The 22,927-nt window shown below is 45.2% G+C and overlaps 1 protein-coding gene across 6 annotated transcripts in view; it reads left to right on the top strand.

The window, feature by feature from the left end:
• The window catches only part of PLCB1 (phospholipase C beta 1), an 856,401-nt gene that overhangs the window by 27,100 nt on the left and 806,374 nt on the right, over window positions 1-22,927 (top strand). Inside the window, exon 1 of one of the 6 annotated variants that reach the window (XM_037811312.1) lies at window positions 17,634-17,726. The exons of the other annotated variants lie outside the window; for them this stretch is intronic. Coding sequence (XP_037667240.1) covers window positions 17,673-17,726 — 54 coding nt within the window. The 5' untranslated portion in view covers window positions 17,634-17,672. Of the gene's footprint in view, window positions 1-17,633; window positions 17,727-22,927 lie in introns of those variants that run through there. 6 annotated transcript variants of the gene reach the window in all.

The following is a 22,927-nucleotide window of genomic DNA, read 5'->3' as shown; positions in this document are numbered from 1 at the left end:
ACCAGTGTTAAAGAAAGCAAGGGGAGGAGCCAGAAGCCAGAAATCAGCAGAACCTGGAAGAGAAAAGAGAGGGCATCACCCTGTGATGGGAGGCAGAGATGTAAGCCAAGGATCGCCAAGGATCGCCAGTGATCGTCAAGGATTGCCGGCAAGCCAGTCCCAGAATGTTACAGCTCTGGGGAGAAAGTATCATCTGGCTGATGCCTTGGGTTTGGACTTCTCTCAGTCTCAAAACCATAAGCCAATAAATTCCTGTCATTTAAGCCAAGCTGTGATGCAGTATTTGTCATAGAAGCCTGGTAAACTAAGGCATAAATCATTGGTGATATTGTTTGAGATACCCGATTGGGCCATTTCAATTCTGTGAGCTAGTAAATCCCCAGTCATTACCTAAACCAGTTTAAGATGTAGTGTCTGCCACATTGCAATCAAGACTCCTCACTGATTCATTGGGAATTCATTTGTTTGAAGAAAGTCTAGGACTCACATATCAAGGATCCAGCTGCATCTGGTCAATAGATTTGAGAGAGAAGTGAAAAGGGGGATAGAACATGTAAAACCTTTGCATAATCAATGGCTACGGTTCCCTGGACAGGATATTATTGTTCATTTATTGTATTGTATATTTTTCTAAGTGGGACTTTAGCTATCAGGAACATTTTCAGTGGCTTCTAGCCATCATCAAGAAAGAATATGTTTTGCAAAACGTAGAAAAGTGAAAATTGTGTAGAGAATGAAAGTTTGTGGCAACTGCATGTATTAACACAATAGTCTTAGGTGTATCAAGAGGATTTCTAGGTGTAGGGGGAAAGGAAAGTAGAATTTATTGAGAAGCTATTGTATAGCAGACATTGTGTCAAGATGCCTGTGCCGGTTTGAATGTATTGTGTCCCCTAAATGCCATTATCTTTGTGGTCTTGTGAGGAGATGTTTTGGTGATGGTTGGATTTGCTTGGAATGTGCCCCACTCACCTGTGGGTAATGATTCTGATGCGATGTTCCCATGGAGGCATGGCCCCGCCCATTCAGGGTGGGCCTTGATCGGTGGAGCTATATAAATGAGGGGACTCAGAGAGAGGGAACTAACTGAGTGCAGCTGGGAGTGATGTTTTGAAGAGGAGCAAGCTTGCTAGAGAGGAATGTCCTGGGAGAAAGAACAGATTTTGGTACCAGAGAAGTGGGGTGCTTTTTCTGCTGAGTTTGCAAATACCAAACATGTTGGAACGGCTTTTCAAATGGATAAGGGGAAGATTCTGGAAGAATTGTGAGGCGCTTGATAGAAAAGGCCTAAACTGCTTTAAAGAGACTGTTTATGGAAATATGGAGTCTAAAGATACTTCTGATGAGGACTTGAGCAGAAATGATGAATGTGTTGTTGCAAACTGGAAGAAAGGCGATCCTTGTTTTAAAGTGGCACAGAATTTGGCAAAATTGAGTCCTGGTGTTAGATGGAAGGAAGAATTTGAAAGCGACAACCTGGAATACTTAGCTGAAGAGATCTCCAGACTACATGTGAAGGAGGTACCCTGGCTTTTCCTTGCAGCTTATAGTACAATGTGAGCAGAAAGAGATAAACTTAGAACTGAACTCTTGGGTTCAAAGAGACCAGAAGCTGATGGCTTGGAAAATTACGAGCTTCCAGGGGGTGGAATCCCAGAAGCTACAGCCCAACATGAGGATGTAACCAAACATGGAACCCAGCCACCATTTCAGTACAAGCCAAGATTGGAAAAGGAGTTAAGCAGAAAGGATTTGTGGAAAGTCCTGTTGTCTGATGGCTTTGACCCCTGCATGCTTCATGCAAAGCCAACAGAATTTTTGCTAGATCTTTATAGACAGAGCCATTGCCGGTCTGGACTGGAGGAGACAGACAAGGAAAAAATTAAAGGAAAAATCTCTTCAAAGACAGAGCCATGGAGGTTGAGGTCTGGAGTCAGGAGGTCTCGGGCTGGGAGAGCGGAGCAGCCCACACGCATAGAAAGGGTGAGTTTGCCCTGGAGGTCGAGGGTGGGCTTTCCGCCTCGATGCTCTGGAAGAGTTTTGTCACCTCAGGTCCCAAAGAGGGTGGAGCACATTTCTAGGGAACTGGGGAGAGCCTGGCTGCCACCCCACTGTTCTGAAGGGGTTGAGCGTGTGCCCTGGAGATGGAAAGGAATCCGGGAGCTGCCCCGAGGTTTGAGGAGGGTGGGGCCAAGAAGGTGGTCTCCCCAATGTGTGGATATGTTGGAGCACTCACCCAAGCATTTGGAGAGGAAAGGGCTGCCACAAAGGCACTTAGGAAGCATTAGACTCCCTGCTCTCTCAAGCCCCAAGGATGCAACATTGTTCTGTTAATGACTCTCAGACTTTGAAATCTAATGGAGTTTGTCCTGCGGGTTTTAGGAACTGTTTTGCTCCTGTTAACCCTGTTTTCCTTACTGTTTCTCCTTATGGCAGTGGAAATGTTTATCCTGTGAATGTCTTTCCTTTGTATATTGGGAGCACATAACTTGTTCTAAGTTCACAGATCCACAGCTAAAGAAAAATTATGCCTTAGGACTGACCATGCCTAAATTGATTTTGATGGGATTTTGTACTTAACTTTTGTTACTGAAATGATGTAAGTTTTTGTGATATTGTGATGAAATGGATGTATTTTGTATTTGGAAAGATAATGTCATTTTGGGGTCCAGGGGATGGAATGTGCCGGTTTGAAAGTATTGTGTCCCCCAAATGCCATTATCTTTGTGGTCTTGTGAGGAGACGTTTTGGTGATGGTTGGATTTGCTTGGAATGTGCCCCACTCACCTGTGGGTAATGATTCTGATGCGATGTTCCCATGGAGGCATGGCCCCGCCCATTCGGGGTGGGCCTTGATCGGTGGAGCTATATAAATGAGCTGACTCAGAGAGAGGGAACTAACTGAGTGCAGCTGGGCATGATGTTTTGAAGAGAAGCAAGCTTGCTAGAAAGGAACGTCCTGGGAGAAAGCCGTTTTGAGGCCGGAGCTTTGGAGCAGACACCAGCTGCCTTCCTAGCTGGCAGAGGTTTTCCGGATGCCATTGGCCATCCTCTGGTGAAGGTACCCGATTGCTGAGGTGTTACCTTGGACATTTTGTGGCCTTAAGACTGTAACTGTGTAGTGAAATAAACCCCCATTTTATAAAAGCCTATCAATCTCTGGTGTTTTGCATTCTGCAGCATTAGCAAACTAGAACAATGCCTTTCATAGATGACCTTATTAATTAATCAGTTGATTGATTTTCCTGATTTTGCATTGTGGAAAATGAGGCAATGCCATGGTGGTTCTTCCCCTGGAAGGCCATCTCAAACCCTGCCAATCTAGAGTGAATCTCTGTCTTCTGCACTCCTAGAGTATTTCATGCTTCCTTCCACTGGAGAACTTTTCATGCTATGCTAATTTTGTCTTTTGTCCCATTTTACTTGCCCAGTAGATTATGAGATCCTTCCTTGAATTCAAGAACCTTGTCCCTTTGGTTCTGGCATTTCCAGTATACTCCCCAGTATACAGTAAGTGCTCAGTCAATGTTTGTCACATGAATGAGACTTAGAAAGGCTGTGCAATTACAGGCTAGTAAGTGGTGGAAATCTAGGACTGTCAGGGCCTGAAGCCAGTGCTGTTTCCTAGTATTACTTATTCATTAAAAACTCCTCCTTGCTGCAGTCTCCAGCTGCCTCACTTTTAGTAGTTTATGGACCTCCAGCCTCCTGGAGAAGGGAGAAAGCACTACAGGGCTTGTCGACCTGCCTCCTGCGCTTAGCCCCAGAAGCCCACCTTTGTCTTCAGCTCTCCCTCTGATTCCTTCCTCCTTTCTAAGGCCATCCCTACCTCCATGGGCCTGGACCCTGCCTTAGCAATGCTTTTACGTTGATGCTTATCCCTTTTCTTTCTTGTGTCATCAATTTTCCCCTTTAACTAGAGCTGTACCATCGATTTTAAACATGGCAAGCCTCTCCCATTTTAAAAGAAAACCCTACACTGTACCCTCTTTTGACCCTTACTGGCGGCTTCCCTTTTATTCACAGCAAACGTCTTGAAAGATTTGCCGACAGTCTGCCTCCATTTCTTACTTTTCACCAACGCCTTGATACCTATCGACTTGGATTCCGTACCTGTCACTCCTCCAAGCTACTCTTTCTGGTGGCTGTCACATTTCAAAACATACTGGTCATTTTTAGCTCTCTTGGTGCTTCATCTTTTAACAGAATGATACATTATTGATCATCCTATTTTTCTTAAAACATTTTATTTCCTTGACTTCCTTGATCTCCTGTGTTTCCCATCCCCTTGGCTGTCTTAGTTTCCTCGGGCTGCCGTAACAGGTACCACAAACAGAAATTCATTGTTTCACAGCTCTGGAGAAACAAGTACCAGAGCCAGGTGTTGGCAAGGCTGTGCTTCCTCTGAGGTCTGTAGGGAAATATCTGTTCTTTGCCCCTCTTGGCCTCTGGTGGGAGCTTGCCAGCAGTTCATAGCCTTTTCTGCCTCATGACGTTCTCCCCTCGGTCTTTTTCCAAATTTCCTTTTCTTATAATGACATCAGTCATAATGGATTAAAGACCCATCTTACTCCAGTATGAACTCACTTTTAATTGCCTAATTCCATTTGTAACGACTCTATTTTCAAATAAGGTCACATTCTGAGGACCTGGGATTAGGACTTCATCATCCTTTTTGGGGGACACAGTTCGATCCATCACACTGGTCACTCATCTCCGTCTGCATTGCTGGCTTCAAGTCTCAGGCCTTTCCTACCCACTTTTTATAGAGCCTCATCTGACTTACTCCTTCATTTACCATCTGGACACATGGCTCCCAGTTTTACATTATCAGCCAATAGCCTAGCCCTGAGATACCTAAAACCCCTGCATTTCCGAAATTAGCATCATGGTCTTCCTTCCTTTTGCCCGGACCTGGTCTTGCTACCTCATGAAAGGCACCACACCCTTCACTGAGTTGCACAGTCTTTAAAGCATCCATCTCCACCTTTGCGGTCGCAGTTGATTTGTCTGGGGGGGGGGCGGCCGGTTGCTAAACCCTCGGCTCTCGGCGTTGCTCGGAGGGTACCGGCGGCGGGGGCTCTTTCCCGGAGGCGAAGGCGAGGCGGGGGACTGGGCCCGGTCCCCGGTGGAGGCGTGCAAGGTGTGGAGGGCGGCGAGAAGGAACAGGCAGGACACGGTTCTTTGAGGGTGAAGAAGCCAAGAGAGTTTATTAGGGGTGAGCACAGGTTATATAGGCTGGCATAGAGGGCGGGGGTTGTTACAAGCCAATGCTGAGGGGATAAAGGCTAGGATTGGTTCTGAGAGGGTGCGGAGGTTAGGATTGGTTCTAAGAGAGCACGGAGGTTGTTTGAAAAGGGGTGGGAGTTGTTCTGGCAACGGTGTCTGGCAACAATGTATGCGCACTGGTGGTGATGGGAGTTGCACTGGCAACGGGGAGTGTCCGGGCAAGATAAGGGGGTGGGGAAAAGGCGGTTCCCTCCGGCAAGCCTCCCCTAACGGTGGTATTTTGGGTGAGGAAATGGGGCCTGCCTCCGGCCTCACTTTCTCAGGCCTGGGGGGCAGTGGAGGGCGCTGTCACCCGTGCCCACCACCCTCCCCAGGGGCTGATCAGGTCCCCCAGCCCAGGCCCGCCAAGTCGAAGCACGTAATCAGTATCCCGCATTTCCCCCTTCTTTTCTAATTGAAGGAAGAAGCTTACCGGAGAGGTCCGCTAAGGGATGAGGGAAGGGGGAGGCCGGGGAGGGGAAAAGGGGTTGACGGTGGCTCAGCGAGGCTGGAGCTCGGCGTTGGTGTGGCGCCCGGGCGCTTGACAGGGGCCTCGCTGCTTGCGGGATGGACAAGGGTGGCGATGCTGCGGAGGGTTAGCTTCTTCAGTGGAGGCAAGTTGTTGATACTGGACTTGCACAAATGATGAGAGGACAGCATTGGTATTGGCCTGGCTTTTAGCAAGTTGGCGAAGTCTGCGGATAACCCAGGGTCCTAGGGTGAGAGCTAGAATAATTATTAGTAGGGGGCCTATGAGGGGGAGGAGGTAAGGGAGGAGGGAGGTAAAGATGTGGGACCAATAGTTGGCAGCTTCACGGTCCCTTTTGCGCTGTTCTAGTCCCTCTCGGACTTTCTTTAGGCTGTCTTCGGCGAGACTTGTGGAATTGGCATAAACACAGCATTCTTCTCCTAGGGCGGCGCAAAGGCCTCCTTCTTTGAGGAGAAGAAGATCGAGACCTCGACGGTTTTGGAGCACGACCTCAGAGAGGGAGTTAACAGAATTTTTAAGATGGGAAATAGCGTTTTGTAGGTGACGAATGTCCTCGTCAACAGCCGCCCGGAGGTGAGTTAGGGCGGAACCTTGACTGGCTAACGCAGCGATTCCGGTGCCAGCGCCTGCAGGACCTAGGAGGGAGGCAATTGTGAGGGCGGTGATGGGCTCTCGCTTTTGCAGAAGGGCGGGATCTGCAGTTCTTTCCAGGCGGAGGAAGAAGTCTTCCTCGCTGTGGTATAAGACCCTAGGGATAAGGACAATTAGGAGGCAAGTTACATTAGTGGTATTGAGGGTTTGCACATTAAGGCAGGGAGTAAGTCCTGTAGAGGAGCACAGCCATTGGGAGGAGTTGTGGGGAATAAGAAACTTGGCAGAGCTGCTGGGAGATGAGTAGTTGGCACAAGCTGTGAGGTTGGGAGAGTTACTTGAGCGAGGGCGGATGCACTTTCCTGTAAAGGAGACTGAATGAAAGGTTAGGGGGACGGCAGAGGTATTCCAATTGCATTTCGAGGGGCTGTCCTCTGTGTTTTCTGAAAAGGAGAGGTTGGAGGCAACTGGCTCATACAGGGGGAAGGAGGTGGAGAGGCAAAGCCAACAAGAGGAGGTAAGATTGGGGTTGGAGGAATTCACTGAGGTGAAGGCCGCTTGGATAAGGCCGAGGAGGGGAGAGGAGTAGCGAGAGGGGGGTAGAGGAGGTCGGGGTGGTGGGGTTGGCGATGCATTGTTTGCAGCTGAGGTGCGGCTGGTTGGAGCTGAGGTGCGGCTGGAGGGCTGTGGAAAAAGGGGGTTCACTCGGACTGGGGTCCAGGCCCAGGTGTACTGTTGTCATCTGGTGCACCAGGTTGCGGAGACGACGGCGTTCTCGTCTCGTTAGACGCGTGGTTGCTGGTGGTGGGCCGGATTGCCCTTCCAGGGATCCAGATTGGTTGTGCTGCATCATCTGGGAAAACACAAGCAAACCCGCGCCCCTGGGCGAGGAGTGGGGAGGGACCCTTCCAGGCATTATTCTCTGGGTCCTTCCAGTAAACCATCGGGGCCTGGGTGGGCCTATACGAGGGCCCCCAATGTTTATGTAGGGGCGAAAGCCCTTCTTTATTGAATGTGAGTAGATTAAGGTGAATAAGGGCTGCTATGATAAGGTCCCCTGGAGTTGCCTGGGGGAGCATTGCCCTCTCTTTTTCAATTTGTGTTTTTAAGCGGCGATAGACGGCTTCCACAATGGCTTGACCCTGAGGATTATAGGGGATGCCGAAATGATGGGTGATGTTATATAACTGAAGGAAGGCCGCAAAGGAGGCACTGCGATAGGCAGGCCCATTGTCTGTTTTTAGGTCCCAGGGAACTCCCATGAAGAGAATTCCTTGTCTTAGGGCCTTGATACAGTGTTTGGCCGTTTCCCCGGCAAGGGGGACTGCATAACACATGGCCGAGAAGGTGTCAATTATTACATGCACATATTTGAGGCGTCCAAAGGACGGAACGTGAGTTACGTCCATTTGCCATCTAGAATTGGGTTTTAGGCCTCGTGGGTTGACTCCCTGAGGTTGCAGGGGGCCAAGCGGCGCAAAGGGCGCACAAGTTGCACAATTGCGGACAAGATGTTTACAGGTGTCTAGGGGGAGGCCACATAAATGATGTAACGACGTAGCCGAAAAGTGAAACCTGGAATGCAATAACTTGGCCTGGTTAACAGCATCCCCCGGAGGGGCTGCCGTGTGGGTTAGTATAGCTTGGGTATTCTGAGCTGAGACCGCTTGGTCTACTATATTATTGCCATTAGCTAGGGGCCCCGGAAGGCCTGAGTGACTACGAATGTGGCTAATGAACCAAGGATCCTGTCGATGCTCCAGGATGCTCAGAAAGGGCTTTATCAATGGCCGAGTTTCCCGGGAAAAAGGTGGAAAACGCGAGGACTCGGCAGACCTGATACGTGTAGAGGCTGTCTGTGAAAATGTTTACTGGGTGGTTACAGTGGGTGTTTAGCGCGTATGACACTGCCAAGATTTCCCCCACTTGGACTGAGTGAAGGTTGACATAACTGAATAGGCGGGGTTCCGGGTGGTCCTGGGAATAAGAGAGGAAGGCGAAACGGGTTTTGGAGGCGTCAGTAAAGACGGTAGTGGTACCCGGGATGGGTGCAGAGGAGGGGAAAGGATGGAAGGGGCTGCGGAAGGGAAGCTTGGCGAGCCCCTGTAACAGTCGATGGCTAGGATAGTGGCAGCTGAATTCCCTCTGAAATCCTTCTAAGAGGATTTGCATGTTTGGGTTATCACGTATGAGCAGGCGGGTTTGGCCTGCGTCCAGGGGCCAAACAATTTTTTCCGGCGGCTCTCCAAAGACATGAACAGCCAGGGTGACTAGATCTGAAGCTAGGCTGATCCAGAGCCGCACTGCGGGGCAAATTTTTCTAAGCCAGCTTTTAGCAGGGTGCACTCAAAGTACAGGGCCTGGCACGGGAGTGGGGGTAGGGGCAGCGCTGTTCTTGAGGTGTAGAAGAGGTGTAGAAGGCAGCCAGGGGTTGTTAGTCGGCGGGGTGGGAGGGGCGGCGGCAGCTGCCGGCAGCGGCTCCGAGGGGGAGCTTGTCGAAGGGGGAGGCGGAAGTGGGAGGCCCCAAGCGTTGCAAGATGGCGGCGCGGTAGGCGTGGCTAAGACACAAGATGGCGGACTAGCTCTGCCCTGTGAAAGGGCGGGGCCTAAGGCATAAGATGGCGGACTAGCTCTGCCCTGTGAAAGGGCGGGGTAAAGCGCATGCGGTTTCCGCCTGGCTTAGGGCTGACGTCATCACTAGAGCACTTCCTCCCCTCAGTAGAAGAAGAAGGAGGAAGTTCGCCATTTTGGAGCAGTCTGGGGGGGCGGTTGCAAAGAGGCACACGGTGCCAAACAAAGAAACAAAGACACAAAGGACTACAGCAAGGTAATGGAGGGGAAGAGGGAGAGTGTTAGGAGGAATGGGGGTCATAGAAGAAAAGGACGAGACGCAGACGGAAGAATGGGTAGTGGGGAAGGGAGGAGCGGCTCCGGAGCGGCGAGGGAGAGGCGGCCCCTGACGCGGAGCGGCGAGGGAGAGGCGGCTCCAGGAGCGGCGAGGGAGAGGCGGCCCTTACCTTGCAGGCGAGGAGAAGGGGAGCTGGAGAGGCGTCCGGGCGAGCGGGTGGCATCACTGGACCGCTGCGTGGAGAGGACGTCCAATTGCAGGTGCCCCACGTTGGGCGCCAGTTGCAGTCGCAGTTGATTTGTCTGGGGGGGGGGGCGGCCGGTTGCTGAACCCTCGGCTCTCGGCGTTGCTCGGAGGGTACCGGCGGCGGGGGCTCTTTCCCGGAGGCGAAGGCGAGGCGGGGGACTGGGCCCGGTCCCCGGCGGAGGCGTGCAAGGTGTGGAGGGCGGCGAGAAGGAACAGGCAGGACACGGTTCTTTGAGGGTGAAGAAGCCAAGAGAGTTTATTAGGGGTGAGCACAGGTTATATAGGCTGGCATAGAGGGCGGGGGTTGTTAAAAGCCAATGCTGAGGGGATAAAGGCTAGGATTGGTTCTGAGAGGGTGCGGAGGTTAGGATTGGTTCTAAGAGAGCACGGAGGTTGTTTGAAAAGGGGCGGGAGTTGTTCTGGCAACGGTGTCTGGCAACAATGTATGCGCACTGGTGGTGATGGGAGTTGCACTGGCAACGGGGAGTGTCCGGGCAAGATAAGGGGGTGGGGAAAAGGCGGTTCCCTCCGGCAAGCCTCCCCTAACGGTGGTATTTTGGGTGAGGAAATGGGGCCTGCCTCCGGCCTCACTTTCTCAGGCCTGGGGGGCAGTGGAGGGCGCTGTCACCCGTGCCCACCACCCTCCCCAGGGGCTGATCAGGTCCCCCAGCCCAGGCCCGCCAAGTCGAAGCACGTAATCAGTGTCCCGCACACCTTCACCTCAAGCTCTTGGCTCCTCACCTTTTGTAGTCCAGCCATAGTAACCACATTGATCTTCTTCCATTTCTCCAGGTGTGGAATATTCCTTTCTGCCTGGAGCCTTCACAGTGCTCTCCCTCTGCTCGGAAGGTGTTATCTCCCAAGGCATTGCTTCCTCCCCTGCTTTGTCACACTTCTCACAGTTGCAATCAAATGTCTTTTACATAGTTATGTAACATCAAGCTCCCCTGTTAGAATGTCAGCCCAGTGCGGTCAGAGTCCAGTGTTGTCCTGGTGAATGTTTAATATCAGATCTCCTAGGGGGAAAATGATTTGTAGCATTTGCCAATTTCCATGGTGTAAATCCTTCTGCCATGGCTGATCTCAGGCTACCAACATGTCATCACTGAACACAGATTAGGGAAGAGAAGGGCATAAATGGCTCTCTTAGGTGGATGCAATGATGCACCAACACTCCACTGGGGAGATGCATGTCTGTCCTTTTCACTGCTAAATCTTCATGACTTGGGACCATCCATGCCACACTGCAAGTACTCAATAACTATTAGTTGGAGGGTAAAGGCAGTGTTTTATTCCCTTATAGAAATTTTTTTTTTAAATTGAGATTGTTCACAAACCATGAAATTATCAAAAGATTCAAAGTGTACAATCAGTTGCCCATGGTACCGTCATACAGCTGTGCATCCATCACCACAATTAATTTTTTTTTCAATTTTTAGAACATTTTCATTACTCCAGAAAAGAGATAAAGACAAAAGAAGAAAACTCAAATCCTCCCATACCCCTAGCCACTGCCCCCCCCCATTATTGATTCATATTTTTGGTATAGTACGTTTGTTAGTTGAAGAAAGAATGTTAATATACTACTAACTGTAGTATATAGTTTGCAGTAGGTATTTTTTTTCCTGTATGTCCCTCTATTATTAACTTCTAGTTATGGTGTCATGCATTTGTTCTAGTTTGTGAGAGAGATTTCTAATATTTGTATGTTAATCACGGACATTGTCCACCACAAGATTCACTGTTTTATACATTCCCATCTTTTAACCTCCAACTTTCCTTCTGGTGACATACGTGACTCTGAGCTTACCCTTTCCACCACATTCATGCACCATTCAGCACTGTTAGTCATTCTCACAACATGCTACCATCACCTCTGTCCACTTCTAAATGTTTAAATTCACCCTAGTTGAACATTCTGCTCATAATAAGCAACTGCTCCCCATTCTTTAGCCTCATTCTATATCCTGGTAACTTACATTTCATGTCTATGAGTTTACATATTATAACTAGCTCATATCAGTGAGACCCTGCAATATATGTCCTTATGTGTCTGTCTTATTTCACTTAATAGAGTGCCCTCAAGGTTTCTTCATCAGCCCATTTTTTTTTTTAAAGATGGTTTTGTTCACGCACCATACATTCCATACTAAGTAAACAATCAATGGTTCCTTGTATAGTCATGTATTTATGTATTCACCACCATTACCACTATCTGTATAAGGACATCTCCATTTCTTCCACAAAGAAGAAGGAAGAGTCAAAGAAGGTAGAGAGACAAAAGAAAAAAAGAAGACAGAGGAAAAACAAAAACATGACAGCTAAGAAGCGATAAAAAGAAAGATAGCATTAAACTAAAGTAGAATAAAGAGACAACATCCCCAATGCCAAGAGTCCCATACCCCTCCCCTACGTCTCCCCCCATACGCATTTAGTTTTGGTATATTGCCTTTATTACATTAAAGGAAGCATAATACAATGTTTCTGTTAATTGTAGTCTCTAGTTTGCATTGATTATATTTTTCCCCCAATCCCACCCTATTTTTAACACCTTGCAATGTTGACATTCTTATGTTCTCCCTCATGTAAAAACATATTTGTTCCTTTTGTCACAATCATTGAGCATCTTAGGTTTCACTGAGTTATACAGTCACAGTCTTTATCTTTCCTCTTTCCTTCTGGTGTCCCACATGCTCCTAACCTTTCTTTTTCAACTATACTCACAGTCATCTTTGTTCAGTGTACTTACATTGCTGTGCTACTATCTCCCAAAATTGTTTTCCAAACCTCTCACTCCTGTCTTTTCCTTTCCGTCTATAGTGCTCCTTTTAGTATTTCCTGTAGCACAGGTATCTTGTTCACAAACTCTGCCATTGTCTGTTTGTCAGAGAATATTTTAAGTTCTCTCTCATATTTGAAGGACAGTTTTGCCAGATATAGGATTCTAGTTGGTGGTTTTTCTCTTTCAGTATCTTACATATATCACCCCACTTCCTTCTTGCCTCTGTGGTTTCTATTGAGAAATCCACATATAATCTTATCAAGCTTCCTTTATATGTGATGGATTGCTTTTCTCTTGCTGCTTTCAGGATTCTCTCTTTATCTTTGATGTTTGATAATCTGATTATTAAGTGTCTTGGCATAGGCCTATTCACATCTATTCTGTTTGGGGTACACTGCACTTCTTGGATCTGTAATTTTATGTCTTTCATAAGAGATGGGAAATTTTCATTGATTATTTCCTCTGTTATTGCTTCTGCCCCTTTTCCCTTCTCTTCTCCTTCTGGGACACCCATGACACATACATTCCTGCATTTCATGTTGTCATTCAATTCCTGGAGACATTGTTCATATTTTTCCATTCTTTTCTCTATCTGTTCTTTTGTGTGTAGGCTTTCAGGTGCCTTGTTCTCTAGTTCCTGAGTGTTTTCTTCTGCCTCTTGAGATCTGCTGTTGTATTTCTCCATTGTGTCTTTCATCTCTTGTGTTGCACTTTTCATTTCCATAAATTCTGCCAGTTGTTTTTTCGTACTTTCTATTTCTACCTTATGTACGCCCAGTGTTTTCATTATACGCTTCATCTCTTTTGCCATATCTTCCCTAAGCTTTTTGAATTGATTTAGTATTAGTTGTTTCAATTCCTGTATCTCAGTTGAAGTGTGAGTTTGTTCCTTTGACTGGGCCATAACTTTGTTTTTCTTAGTGTAGATTGTAGTTTTCTGTTGTTTAGGCATGTGGTTTCCTTGGTTACACCAATCTGGTTTTCCCAGACCAGAACAGGCTCAGGTCTCAGCAGGAGGCAATAGTATCATGTCTCTCTGGGGGTGTATCTTAGAAGATTAATACACCCTTTGAGGCCTCAAGCCATTTTGCTTTCCTACCAAACAGGTGGCACTTGTCAGCCTGTAGCTCTAGATTGGTGTAAGAGGTGTGGCCTGTGGCTGTTTTCCCCCAGGTTCTGGGTCTGGTTCTGAATGGAAAGCAGGTAGTAGAGCTTGGCACCATCTCTTTCCTCTTAGGGAAAATACACCCCCTGGGAAGATATCATTTGCATTTGCATAGTCTATGCCTGTGCTGTCTCCACCCTTGTCTGGGTCAGAGTGCCGGGAACTGAAAATGGCTGAGACTTCTCCACTGAACTGAAAGAGGGACAGAAAGCCCCCATTCAGGGCTAGTCCATGGCCACCCTAAGTTTCACCTGTCAGCCAGAGACAGCACCCCATCCTCTGGGCTCCCCCTCCCTCCCAGAGAGGTCCTCCAGCTCTCCAAGGTCAGTCATCACCAAAAGCCTCTGTTTGCTTGTTGGGGATTCATAGCTTGTATTGAGCAGTCAACATTTGTTAAGTAAAACCTCATTTGGAGCTGGGCTGAGGTATATTCACTTGTTCAGAGAGTGCTGCTCTCTAGCACAGCAAGGCTTTGCAGTTTGGGCTGCCATGGGGAGAGGGGGCGCTCGGCATGGGTCCACAGTTTTTACTTACAGATTTTATGCTGCGATCTTGGGCACTCCTCCCAATCCAGATTATTTACTAGTTGTTCCTGGTTGTTTATTAGTTGTTCCAGGGGGACTAACTAGCTTCCATTCCTCTCTATGCCGCCTTAAATGTTGTCACATCCATTCCTTCAGTTTTGTCTGTTAGAACTGAGGGTGAGGGAGTGGATCTGCCACAGTCACTAGCTAACTGGTAAAAGCATCAAAGTTAAAATGCATGTCTATTAATTACCCCCCAACACTCCTTCCTCTATATTACATTGTCATTTCCACAAAAGGTAAATATTTTTTATATTCATGATTTACTTTGGATTGTTATTAGACAGTAATGCTGATGAACATACTATAAATATATTTGCTTTATGAAGGAAGATAGCAGCATTTGATCATCCCTTTTGGAATTACGAATTATATGGTGTAAGGGCTTTCCCTTTCATCTTTTCATTCCCCCTTAATTATCTGTTGTAGGTATTTAAGGAATATATGTATCAGTCAGCCATTGCTGAGTAACAAACCACATGAAAATTTTGTGCTTTAAAACAACAAACATCTATTTAGATCACTCTTCTTTGGGTTTATAATTTGGGATGGACTCACATGGACCATTTTTCTTGCCTTAGCTGGGCTCCTTCTTTCATCTGTGGCTAACTGTGGAATGGGCATTTAGCTATCCTCATCGTCAGTGGTTTCTGTGTCTGAGGCTTCAGCTGGGAAGGCCAGGCTGACTTGGATGTGGCCAGTGTGGTCTCTCAGCCTCCAGTAGGCTAGTTCATTTAGTGGAATGGCTGAGTTCTGAGAGTGGAAGCTGCAAGGCCATAGAATCACAATTATTATGCCAGCACTTGTAACTTATACTCAAAATAAGTTACAAGGTCAATCCAAATTCATAGGATGGGAAATGGAAGCCACCTGTTGATGGCAAGGGCTGTAATGTCACATTGCAAAGAGGGGAACAATTGTGGCTGTTTTTGCATCACAAAAAAAGGATATTTTTCCTCAAATAATTAGAAGGTACTCCTGGTAATAGTGGAGTGTTTCAGTGGAGTGGAGCTGACCGATAGCTTCCTCATCTTCCTGAAATATTGAGGCAATGCTCAATAGTCCATCCAGACAATTATGTTAATTGCTTACACCCAACATTAGAGCCCTTGTACTTCTGTGAATATAAGGCTACGCCCTAGACTTGGGGTCCTCAATTGATATCCTGTGAGGTTTGAGGGAAGTGGAGCCACGTTCCCCCCAGCACTCAGGCAGCATGCTCCTAGCAAGAGCTTTTAAAACCTGATTGCATTTTCAGATTTCTTGAGGAATGAGGTTGGGTGGGGACAGTTACAAAAAGCGAGGGAAACATGAAATAATCTTTGATGATAAGTCTCTAACTTTGTTGTGCTATTTTTTTCTATTTTCCTTTTCCTAAATAATTTTGCAATGATTTTCTTTGCAAAGAAAATAGATGCTGCTAGTGCCTTTTCCCCTTTACTGCCTCCTCCTCCTCCTCCTCCTCCTACCCCTCCTCCTCCTCTTTCTTCTTCTCCTCCTCCTCCTTCTCCTCCTCCTCCTTCTCCACCACCTTCTTCTCCTCCCCTGTGTTGGGAAATTGGAAAGATTCAAAATCTGCAAGGACACTGTGAAAATGGAAATTAGGATTCTTCACTGCTGGAAAATGATAATGGGGAATTTTCCACAGTGGAGAGGTGGACATCATTCAAGACCTCTTCTTCTAGCCTTGGACCCAGTCACACATTTTTCTGGGATGAGAAACATCTGAGTTTGATGAGGGGCGAGATTGGTAGGCTTTGTCGATGAAGCGTGGGAGAGGATCAGTCCTTACTTTGGGCTCATCTTTTCCTAGCTGAGTGTGCTTTGAGAAGATGCAGGCATCAGGGTGTTTACATCTGACCAAGCCAAGAGGGCATGCAGTGAATGTGAAGGATGGCCCTTATCAGGTGAATCTGTATTGGGTGGGGAGCCACCGGGATTAAAAAAGTTGTTTGTGGCCATCTCTTCACTTTATGCTATGTAGAATGAGTTTGTGATCTCCATTATTGTTCTTTTGTAAGATGTCCTATGTAAGATCATGGACTCTGAAACTCAACTCCCTGAGTTCAAAACCTGGTTCAAACACTTGTTAACCACTCTGAGCCTCAGATTCCTCTTCTGTAAAAGGGGAATAATAAATCTACTTCATAGGAATGTTGTGAGGGTTAAATGAGATAACACAGCTCTGGCACTTGACACAGCAGGCATAGCAAGTACTATGCTATTTTTAGTAGAATTTCAATAAACTTGAATATATATTGTGTGAATTTGAACTCTGACAGATGGTCTAAGTATTTCTGGTCCATATTCTGAATCTCTTTATACCCAATTAGATTGTAAAAATTGGAGTCCCCAAAGAATGCTGGTGTCTCATGGTGCAGATATACTCACGAATGAGCTTAGATTGGGGGAATAGCAAAGAATTGGTATAGTCACTCAGATTCCAGGAGTAGATCAAGCTGCCTGAACTTGGAGAACATAGTACATGAGACCTACCTCTGCAATCGCTGCTGCCCATTGATGGTTGGGAATGGAAGGCTGAGGGGGAGAAGATAGTTTCTATCATTGAAACCAGAGGTTTGGGACGAGCTGGAAGGGCCTGCTTGCTGGGTTGGCCCGGGAAGTAGAATTACATTCTCTCGCTTTCTGAAAACAGGTGCCATGTCTGATATCCATTTGTGTCCCTGGTGGCTTTCCACAAGGCTTCTTATAGTAAAAGAATGCTATTGCAGTCACAGTCAGGATGGCCTGAGGCAATCACTTAGAGGGACACAGACTTAGTCCTCTACGTAGCAGTCATTGTCATTGCTCTATGCACATTCCCTGTGATCCCCATGCCCCTGTTGTCCTGTATTTTGAGTGCCTACTGTGTGCTGCTCATTTTTGTGTCTGAGAACTCTGGTGGGTGGTGCCGGCTCAGATTAGTACATTATTCTGTCTGCTTTAAATACAAATAGAAAATCTTGCTGACTGGGGAAAAAAATGGCACGTATTTGTGTTTTTTCCTTCCCTCTGAAGAAAAAAACTTCTTATAAGGTTATAAGGTATCTAATAAGATGATGATAATAGCACTTCTTGAAAAGGTTAATTTGGGGATTACATGCATATTGAAAAAAAAACTTTAGGCTACTTTATAGCCTAAAGTAGCCATACTTGGGTTATTTACAGAACACATGTAATAACATCAATTTTAAAATAGAGGTAAGAAGTGGGAAGCATTTGAAAGTATAACTTTGCACTATATTATTGTTTAGTTCAAAATGTAAGTGGGAAAATTGGAATAGGAAATAAAGCCATTTGAATATTCCTTTTAAGTGATATTTCAGTTTTTATTTTAGCAAGGTCTGGGTGGAAGAAAGAACATAATTACTTATAACTTCTTGGGAAAGCAAATCAATAAATCACTCAGAAATAGGCTATGCATTGGGCATTATTCCTGTTTCTGCTTTTTAGTTAGGAGAAGTACCTTATATTAAAAAGATATGCTTGGTGCATAATGTCAAGGCTAACCTTTAATCTCTGACTTTATTATATAAACATAAAAACCATGAATAAAAAAGACTGTTTCTAAGGGGGTGTTTTATTTTCCTAGGCTGCTCAGAGCAGCAACCGTGGAATGGGTTGGCTTTTAACGGTTGGAATTTAGTAGCTTACAGTTTGAGGCTGTGAGAACGTCCAGATCAAGGCATCATCAGGCAATGCTTTCTTCTCAAAGACTCGCTGCCGGCGGTCGTTGGCTCCCCTGCCACATGGTAAGGCACATGGCGGTGTCTGCTGGTCTTTCTCTTCTCTTCCAGGTTTTGTTGCTTTCAGCTTCTTGCTTCCATGGCTTTTCTTCCTCTCTCTGTATTCATCCTGTTTATAAAGGACTCCAGTAAGAGGATTAAAACCCATCCTGAATGAGGTGGGTCACACCTCAATTGAAGCAGCCTCATCAAAAGATCCTACTTATAAGGGGCCCACACCCACAGGACTAGATTAACTTTAAGAACATGCTTTTCTGGGGTATATACAGTTACAAACAATCCATTCTGAAAGAGCAGTAGTAATATTTTTGCTAAATTGAGTATCTAATGATGATAGTTTAGAATGTGGCCTTGATGTGGCAAGCATGAAAATTTCTTCTTGTGATTTTATTCTAGTTCATATATATATATATATATATATGGTGCAACATTTTATAAAGTACAGGGCAGAATATGCTACTTTAAGACTCTATACAAGCTCCTCATAGTGTTTAATTATGTACTTTTAAGTATAAATATAATTTTCGTTTAAGAGTTTAGCCTCAAGTTGGAGTTTGGGGAAAATGAGCTTGAAACTAATTTCTCATTTTATTTGTTCATGATTCACTTTCTTTTTCTCTTGTGTAGGAAAAGAACTGATGTAGGTTACTACTTTTGTAGTATAGGGTGGTGGTTAAGAGCATGGACCCTGAAACCCACCTGCCTGAGTTTGAATCCCACCTCTATCACTTGTGAATTGTGCAACTTTGGGCAAGGCACTTAATAAGATGATAGTAATAGCACTTCCTGAAAAGGTTGTTGTGGGGAATACACACATTAATATAATGTGTTTAGAACAGTGCTTGCAAAGTTGGAAGCACTTCTTAAGTGTTTATGGTTATTATTATTATTATTATTTTGCATTATAGTCTCTTTTATGAAACTTGTGTACATTGACTCACATCTGGAAGATGACTCCTTGTCTTTCAAAAGTTGAAAAGCTGTACTAGAAATTCATCTGTAGGGAATGTCACTTGGTCATATAAGGCCCACACGAGGAAGGGGAACCTACAGGGTGGGGCTTCATTAACAGTTCACATTTTGAGGATTGGTTGGTGGGAATAAACTGCCTCGGAGTGTTCCCTTGGCTGTGAACGATCCCACCTGCTCCTTTCATAGGTTCCAGTGCAATTTCTTTTCAGGTGTGTACTTTCCCACAGAGCAGTGTGGCATGACCTGTCTGTACCCCAGTGAGTGACGGTTGGGTCTAGCATAGGAAGGTGTATGTAGCCTATGTCTCTGTAATTTATTCAGCAGACTTTTATTGAGCCTCTACTAGGTGTAAGCCACATTGGACATAATAAACAACCAACTAAGTGCATAGTAAGCCATATGGGGTTACATGCTTTGGAGAGAGGAAAGAATGATGAAAAGAGCTGAGTGAGGGGCGGCAGTGCTATTTTATATTGATGCTTCCAGAAGGCATCTCTGATATGGTGATCTCTGAGCAGAGCTTTAAAGGAGCTGGGGTTGAGCCATGTGGCTCTTGGGAAAGGCAAAGAAATTAGTAAGTGTGAAGGTGGTGACTTCTGGGAGAGTTCAGTGACCAGCAAAGAGGATATTTGGCTGGAACAGAGTGGCTGGCAGGGAGGGGCAGCATTAGGGAACGAGGTCAGAGAGGTTGCGTGAGGCAAGGGCACATTATGCTGTTTTACAGACCATTGTAAGGACTTTGACTTTTCTCTGTCTGAATGAGCAAAGGTATGATATGAGTGGAGTTTTGTTTAGGAAGATCATGCCACCTTTGGATCAGGACAAAATGACATAGATTTGTTTTTCTCTGCTCTTCCCTGATAAATACAACTATTAATCCTGAAAATAATGTGAGAGGCAACCAATGGATGGAGAACTCCAAACGGTGCTGAGAGGTGAGCACATTGGTTAGAGACCCCTGTGTGGGTTAACACAGTGGCAAGGTGTCTTATATCCCCCGCATCATCAGACCCAGCGTTTCCTGACCCTCAACCTTGCCACAGAAGGTGACCCAGATAGACCATTTCCTTCCCTGGATTAAAGGAGAACCCATCTAACATCACCAGGAGAGGCCAGCACCACCAGCCAGGGGATCCAGCAGGAGCTCAGCTAGAGTAAGTGGCCACGGGAAGTGCTCCCCTTTCTTGCTGGGCCTGAGGCTGCCCTTCCCCGCCAGGAGACATGACACAGGGGTGGCTGATTGACACTGGTGAAAGGGACTCTGCCCCACAAACAGCTCAGCCTGGGAAGTGTCTTTATCCCTTGGGCCTGAGACTCCCCTCCCCTGCCCAGAGGAGACTGGGACTTCTAGACAGCACCAGGAAAAGGGTGCAACAAGCTCTTGGCCTGGGCAGCCTAGTTGCCCCCAAAGGCCTGAAACTCTCCTCCCCCATGGTAGACACTAGCTGCCCAGCCTGAGCCCCCTTCTGCCCCTCAGGCAGCACCCACAGGGACCAGTGGCAGCACCAGTGGCACCATATAAACCAAGCAGATCAAAACACCACTGCAGAGTTTCTGAAGATTAAACTGGCATTGGAACCACAGTCCACAAAAGTAGACAAGACTCTGTGTGATAAACCCAAGCAGGGCGACTGCCTGCTGAAATAAAAGATTTAAATAGGCCTCAGAGTCTTCCAACATAGTGGACAAGATGCCCAGTATACAACTGTAATACCAAGAACCAGGAAAGTCACAACTGACACCAAAATGAATCAGACGTTGGAATAATAAAGATTTTAAAGCAGCCTTTGTAAAAATGCATCAGCAATCAATGAAAATTCTCTTGAAACAAATGAAAAACTACAAAAACCTCAGCAAAAAATTAGAAGTTTTAAAAGAAGAACCAAATAGAAATGATAAGAGTTGAAAAATACAATAGTCAAAATAATAATAAAGAAAGAAACTCACTGGCAGAGGATAGCATTGGTGAACTTGAGGACAGATCAATAAAATTTACCCAATCTGAACAACAGAGAGAAAACAGACTGATTTAAAAAAAAAATGAATAGAGCCTGAGAGACCAGTGGGACAATAACAAAAGCTCCAAAATTTGTGTCATTGGAGTCCCAGTAGAATTTCAAGAGAACTGACCTGAAGAATATTTAAAGAAATAATGACTGAAAACTTCCCCAGTGTGACAGGGAGGACACAACCTACAGATTCAAAAATCAGAGCAAACTGCCAACAGAATAAACCCAAGGAAATATATGTATATATTTAAAGATACATCATATTTAAACCAAGAATATCAGATTTAAATTTCTGAAAACAAAGGCAAAGAAAAAAAAAAAATCCTTGAAAGCAACCAAGGAGAAATGATGCACTATCTTTAGGGAAATAATCTGAATTACCACACATCTTATCAGAAACCATGGCAGCCAGAAGGCAGTGGCACATTTTTCAAGTGCTGAAAAATAAGATCTGTCAATTGTCACTTCTACATCTGATAAAAGTATACTTCAGAGAAAGGGGAAATAAAGATATTTTCAGATGAAGGAAACTAAAAGAATTTGCCACTAGCAGACTTACCCTTAAAGACTGGCTATCAGAAATTCTTGAAGCAGGAAAAAAATAATAAAAGAAAGAAACTCAGAGATTCAGAAAGGAAGTCAGAACAAAAGAAAGACCAGAAATACGAGTACAGACAATACAGCAGCCTTCTCGTTATCATTTTATAAATCATATCTGATGGTTGAATCAAAATAATGTATATATATGTCTATATATATCTATATATATGTATGTCTATATATATCTATATGTATCTGATATTTAAGACAGTGCTATTTAAAAGTGAGGGAAGCTTAATGGACCTAAATGGAAATAAGGTGTCCTCACTTCCCTCGATGTGGTACAATTTTGGTACCCAAGAATGTGATGTCATATGTGTATATTGTGATAGAAAAACTACAAAAATTATACAAACACATATAATAATAAATAAAACTACAAAGAAATCAAGATGGAATCCTAAAAAATGTTCAAGTAACCCACAAGAAGCAAGAAACAGAAAACTGAGGAATGAGAATTAGAGTAAATAAAAAGAAAACAAATAATCAAATGGAAGAATTAAACGCCAACATAGCAATAATTACCTTAAATGTAACAGCATAGAGGACCCAGGATTAGACCGACACAAATACAGTCAACTAATTTTAACAAAGGTACAAAATCAATTCAATGGAGCAAGAGTCAGTCTTTTCAACAAGTGGTGCTGGAACAATTGGGCAGCCAATATAAATGAAATAAATAAAACTAGAAAATAAAAACAAATGTCAGTTTTTTAAAAAGGAAGAAATCAGAACAATAGTAAAGCTAGAATATGAGAAATAAGATGAAGTCGGAGGTAGAGATGGTGCATCAAGAGGCTTACACAGTTGCCCTAAGAAATTTACAGTTTGGCTGAGTCTCCTAGTAGCATGTGCTAAGATCTGAAGTGTTCGTTAGAGCAAGCAGACTAGTGTTCAGGAGACTCATGACAACTGTGGCTTATAACAGCTACCCCAGATACTGACACTTGAGAGATTCCTACCATGTGTCCCTATCAAGAAAACTGTACCATATCTTCCTTTAGTGAGTGATGACTTCTGTGACATCTCTATAAGACATAGAAGCAATAACATTCACAGTATTTTGTCTCACATCATTTCTACCCGTGGGTCAAAAAGCTAATCAGTACTAGCAGTTGTAGAGAAAGAGCACCATGTGAACCAGTATGGGGGATCGAGGGCCCAGTGTTTCCCTTCCTGAATCCATGCCTCTTTGCAATTTCACTTTGTAGATCCTTCTATCAAGAGGCGAAGACTCTTTCCCCACCCCTTGACTCTGGGCTGGTGTTCTGACTTTCTTTGTCCAATAGAATATTATAAAAATGATGGGGTGTCATATCTGAGCTTAGATCTCAAGAAGCCTTTTGTGCTTCTGCTTTATTCTAAGGATCTCTTCCTCTGGTAAGAGAACAAGCTCAGAGGAGCCTGATAGAAGATGCAAGACCACCTGGTGCCGAAATAAGTCATCCTATGCTATCCAGCTCCCAGCTGACCTGCCAGTAGATGATATGTGTGTGTGCTTGAGCCTGGCTGAGTTCAGCAGAGCCTGGGCCAGATCAGCAGAACCACTGATCTGACCTATACGCTGACGAGCAGAGACAAATCTTTCTTAGATGCCACTGAGTTTTGTGGTTGTTGGTTTAACAG

This window comes from Choloepus didactylus, chromosome 19 (genome assembly GCF_015220235.1).
Source record: "Choloepus didactylus isolate mChoDid1 chromosome 19, mChoDid1.pri, whole genome shotgun sequence".
In the NCBI taxonomy this organism is placed as follows: domain Eukaryota; kingdom Metazoa; phylum Chordata; class Mammalia; order Pilosa; family Megalonychidae; genus Choloepus; species Choloepus didactylus.
Note: the sequence above shows the minus strand (reverse complement) of the source record. Positions and strands in the feature narration are given on the sequence as shown.